The sequence below is a fragment of the Capricornis sumatraensis genome, chromosome 17 (assembly GCF_032405125.1).
Source record: "Capricornis sumatraensis isolate serow.1 chromosome 17, serow.2, whole genome shotgun sequence".
Classification (NCBI taxonomy): Eukaryota; Metazoa; Chordata; class Mammalia; order Artiodactyla; family Bovidae; genus Capricornis; species Capricornis sumatraensis.
The window spans coordinates 42,090,404-42,095,333 of NC_091085.1; the positions used below are offsets into that span (position 1 = coordinate 42,090,404).

At 44.7% G+C, this 4,930-nt stretch overlaps 1 protein-coding gene across 1 annotated transcript; it reads right to left on the reverse strand.

Annotated features, from left to right (window-relative positions):
- Nucleotides 1-2,387: 2,387 nt before the first annotated feature.
- On the reverse strand, nucleotides 2,388-4,517 carry BBS12 (Bardet-Biedl syndrome 12). Its single transcript, XM_068990269.1, has one exon. The coding sequence runs from the start codon at nucleotides 4,515-4,517 to the stop codon at nucleotides 2,388-2,390; it is 2,130 nt and encodes a 709-aa protein (XP_068846370.1).
- Nucleotides 4,518-4,930: the final 413 nt, after the last annotated feature.

Below are 4,930 nucleotides of genomic sequence, written 5' to 3' on the forward strand. Positions count from 1 at the left end.
CTACAGATATTGGCAAGAGAACAAAGGAAAAGTTGGCCCTAACACTGAAATGAAGAGCCAGGAAAAAAAAAAAAACCTCCTTGCCTGCTGCTCTCTCTTTGCCCCTTTCTGAGCTCCCAGTCAGGGAGATCACATCATCTCCTGGCAACTGTTAAAGCCCCTAATATGAAAGTGTTAACCTTCTTGGTCCATGCTCCCATGGAGGAAAAGTGATGAAGTCAACTGATAGGATTGGAGCAAATCTTGCAAAAAGGAAAAAAGTGACCCTGTGGGTGGGGCCCAATGGCCCAATTCACTGTACTATTATTATAAAAACACACAATTGGCATCAGTGTGTTATGTGCTTGGGCTTCCCTGGTGGCTCAGAGGTTAAAGCGTCTGCCTGGAATGCGGAAGAGGTGCTTAAACTTAAATGTTCATGAAGTACCCAAGAAGATTCCACCATTCAGGGTATTGCTACAAGCAGAGAAATGAGACAGGCTTCCCGCCAATCACCACCATGCCCTACCTCATCCTAACCCACCAACAGGCTGGAACTGAGTGAGTGCCTCTACACACTGATGCCTCAAATGTTCACTGTACAGGTGGTGTTTAGATATTACAAGGTTGACAAGTTAGAAGCCTCTCTCAATGGCCCAAACTGTGGCAGTTTTCTTCCTGACTATGGCATTATCTGATTAACAAAATTCAGAACACTGTTTGCCAAGTAAAGTTCTTTGAGACTATTTGGATAGATTCATAGCACTCAGTCCCTCTGGGAGTCAAACAAACAAATGCCATCTCCATGCCCACCACAAAGAAGGCTCAGCTCCTTGGTAAGCCTCTTATTCACTACTGGAGGCAGGACGTGATGCCACCAATGGCAGCTCCCAGATAAGAACACATCACAAACACAGGGACCAGGACAACCTTGTTTCAATCTGACTGATCATATGCTTTTCTTAATGTCTGAGGAGCCTTGGATTTTGCCATGTGTGACAACTGAGGCTGCAATTATTGGGTGACAATACCTATCTGACTTAAATTTGTGGTTAATTCAAATTAGGGAAGCCAGGTTCACTGAGATTCTGTTTGCTCAAGCTTGGTTGCTCAGTCGTGTCTGACTTTTGCGACCCTCCCTGGGTGGCTCAGGTGGTAAAGAATCTCCCTGCAATGCAGGAGACCTGGGTTAGATTCCTGGGTTGGGACGAATTCCCTGGAGAAGGGAATGGCAACCCACTCCAGGATTCTTGCCTGGAAAATTCCATGGACAAAGAAGCCTGGCAGGCTACAGTCCCTGAGGTCACAAAGAGCTGGACGTGACTGAGCAACTAGGCATATATGATTCAAATCAGGTTTCACAACAAATCCTGAAATATAGTGACCTGGGCCTGTTGTGAGTACATGTGCTCATATGTAGGGAGTGTGGGCCACAAAATCTCCACCAGGGATGGGGGCTGCCTTTGGCCCATCTATAGCCTCCTGTAATTTTTGCAATGACACCAAAGATAAGTGAGTCAGTCAAAGCTCCCTTGCATGGGTCATTATGGACACCAAATTATAGACTACATTCTGGCTAATAAAAAGACCTACTGGTCCTCCTTGGAATTGACATTTGACTCAATTCAAGATGCTGGGGAACATGGCTGAGGTCAATACTGCAGACTGATTTTATCCAGCTGCTCAGAGTCCACTTTGGTAGCTTTAATTTAGTTGCTATATGAGACCAGTTGAGTCGATTAGGTATAGAACAAAGTAACCTCTTTGCCAGAGTAATCAGAGTAGCCAACAGCCATGAAAATTCAAGTCTGGCTGAGAATTGTTGAACAGTGAGTTGTTGGAGGAGGCTCTCCACCGTGGGCTCTGAGTGACACTGCACATATTCTCAGTGTGCCATGGCCTAGCTTTAACCAGCTCATGTCTCAGGCTTGTGTTTACATGTTTCAGGCATGAGGAAACAACTCCTGTTGCACAAAGAACAAGTGTTTCTGCTTACTATAAAAGCAGTGGCGACCCCAAGCTCAGTGCTCTTCTGCCCTAACACACACACTGAGTGTGCTGGTTTCCATCAGTGGCCCTTTTGTTGCTCTTGTGGGACTTAAGAGAAATGGGGACCTGACATAGACCAACCCAAAGCTCTGGGTACTGCTTTTGCTGTGAATAATAGAAGTCCTGTCTCTGATCCAAGCATCTTGTGTATTCTGTAGCATTCCATGAAAAGTAACAGGCTAACTTGTGAGATTATAAGTAGGGCAAAATCTCATATCCTGTATAGTTATTGACACATATCAATTATCTTCTTCTTGGTAAAAGCTGACATTTCAGACACTGAGACTTAACTACTGGAAAATTTATTATTAGCATGACATGTTACCAAAGACAATTTTCCAAAGACTTAGCCAATAACTTTACAAAAATAAAAAGCCTTCTGCTTCCTGTGAACTTTTCTGTGTGTGTGCAAGTCCAGTGATAATTTCATTGTCTGTCTGAAGTACTAACAGTACTAAATCCAGAGCTCGGCGCCATGCCTCAATCTTTGGTGTAACGACGTCATAAACTCTTGGAATTGGTTCCAGCTTATCTGAAATGCCTGAATTTAAAATTACACTATTAAGTTTACTATATTCATTCAAGATGTAAGATGAAGGAGAGCCAGAGTCTGCAGCATTTTGCAGATGACAATGAATGGACGTAGCAGCTTCAGAGTCTGAGGAGTAAACGGCAGTGTTACGCAGGAGAGTTGAGAGGTAACTGTGCCATCCATCTGCCAGGCATTTAAGCACCGTAGGTCTGTATAGTGCTGCAGATGAGGCCAGCCAAGAGGAAGTGTTATGCAGCCACCCTGAAGAGTCTTGATCTCCTTTATTCACAGACTGTCCCGCGAGACTCTGAAGATGGGCAAGACACAAAATTTCAACTGCGCCACCTCCAAGAAAAACCTTTTGCTCTTTCAGAGCGTAATACAGACGAGAGGCACAAGTCCAGAACCTGTCTTCTTTGGTTTGCATCTGGGCAGTGACTGGGCTAGTCAGCACTACTGTAACCAAATTAATTCCTTCTGTTTTTAACATGACTGCCATTCTGCTGATCCCATCTACAGTGTCTGAGGGAACGCTTCTCCACATGGTTACAGAGACCCCACTGCCCACACAGTTTTCATTCACGTGTGTGAGGTAGGCCACCTGCACTGCTCCCGAAGCCTCTGCGAAAGCCTGCAGCACACTGTCATGAACCGATCCAATTACCAGCCGCTTACTATTTGTGCATTTTTCAGCTAAGTGTTCAGACACATTTCCTCGTGCCAGGACAAGGTTCACGTTGAACTTGATTAACACCCGTAATACATGATCTGTCCACAGTTCTTCTGAGCTGTCTTGTTGAACCTTGACGCTTTCTGACACTGTTTTAATATTTGCAGGCTTATTAAATCCCAGATGGCGGTAATTCTCAGTGAGGTCACCCTCAACAAGAACTATACGGACCAGCTGATTCTGCAATTCCTTGACCAGAGTAGCACTGGACATTGACACAACGGTGATGTATCCTGGACAGACACAAGACAAAGTGTCAGGTAAGCCCGGTAAGCAGCAGGTGAAGATTCTTGAAATGTCAAAGGGGAATAGCACGGTACGGCTGCCTCGCTGAGTGCCTGCATTCTGATGCTGCAGCCGTACTGCTTCGTCCACTAGCCTCATGCTGCTGGGGTCTCCGTGACTCAAACCCACCTCCAACTCTGCCAGATCACTACATCTGTAAGTCTTTGGAGCAGCTGCACTAAGTTGTTCTAGAAATCCACCTGACTTGCTTATCCACTGATGATGATCTGTCCTACTAAAATGTCTACTGTGGGTTAGGACTGACTTTCGGCAGTGGGTGTCTGCAAGCAGGTTGTTTTTCAGAGTTTGAGGAGTTCGTGATGTGTTCTCATCTGCTTCAAACTTAGCCTGAAGCCTAAACAGTTGAGGTGATTTAACAGGTCTCCCAGAAAGACTGCAAAAGGCCAGTGACTGAGAGGCAACATCTTTGAGATCATGCTCTTTCTGGACTAAACCAGTACCTGAAGGGATCTGTAGAGAAGGGTACAAGCTGACACTAAGTCCAGAAAACGTTTCTGTGCTGTCTATATGGTCATATACACTGTGGACAGGTACTTGAAGGGATTCTACCTCTTCAATGCATGAATTCAAGCCTTCTGACATCACAGACACTATTAATGAAACGGGGACACCCAAATGAAGACATTCTTCAGCAGCACTGCTCCATGCACCAACAAGAAACAAAAGAGTACTGGTTCCAGTTCTGTATGTGTTGTTTTGTGCCTGAATTGCTTCACTGAGAAGTTGTCCCACTGCACTGGTTAAATCCAAACTTTCAAGAAGCCTTACTGTTGAGCTAATTAACACACTTTCATGGCACTCTTCATCTATAATAAATTTGGATGATTTTACTGGGCCTAGGAAAGTCCTTCCTGTTTCGGCAAATGAGGCAAGTTGTTGCAGTCCTGTGTGCCTTCTTTTGTTTATGACCCTGCAATCCATCACCAAGAATCATCATCTGCAAACAAAATGAAAACTTGGAACTTTATTCAGGGTAATTCAGGGTTCTAAAAGATGCTTATTAAAAGGAAAAATAAGATATAGTTCCTGCTTTTGACGAGTTTCTGATATATGTGAGTGAGTGAGTGAAGTCGCTCAGTCGTGTCCAACTCTTTACGACCCCGTGGACTACAGCCTACCAGGCTTCTCCACCCATGGGATTCTCCAGGCAAGAATACTGGAGTGGGTTACCATTTCCTTCTCCAGGGAACCTCTAAGCCACCAGGGAAGCCCCTCTGATATATGTAGTTTCCATTAAATACAGCCAGTGCAATAACACAGCATTAATGATAAAAGCATGGGTGTGTGGAGAAGGAATACTTCATTCAACGGGGGAAGTGGATTATAAAGCAGGC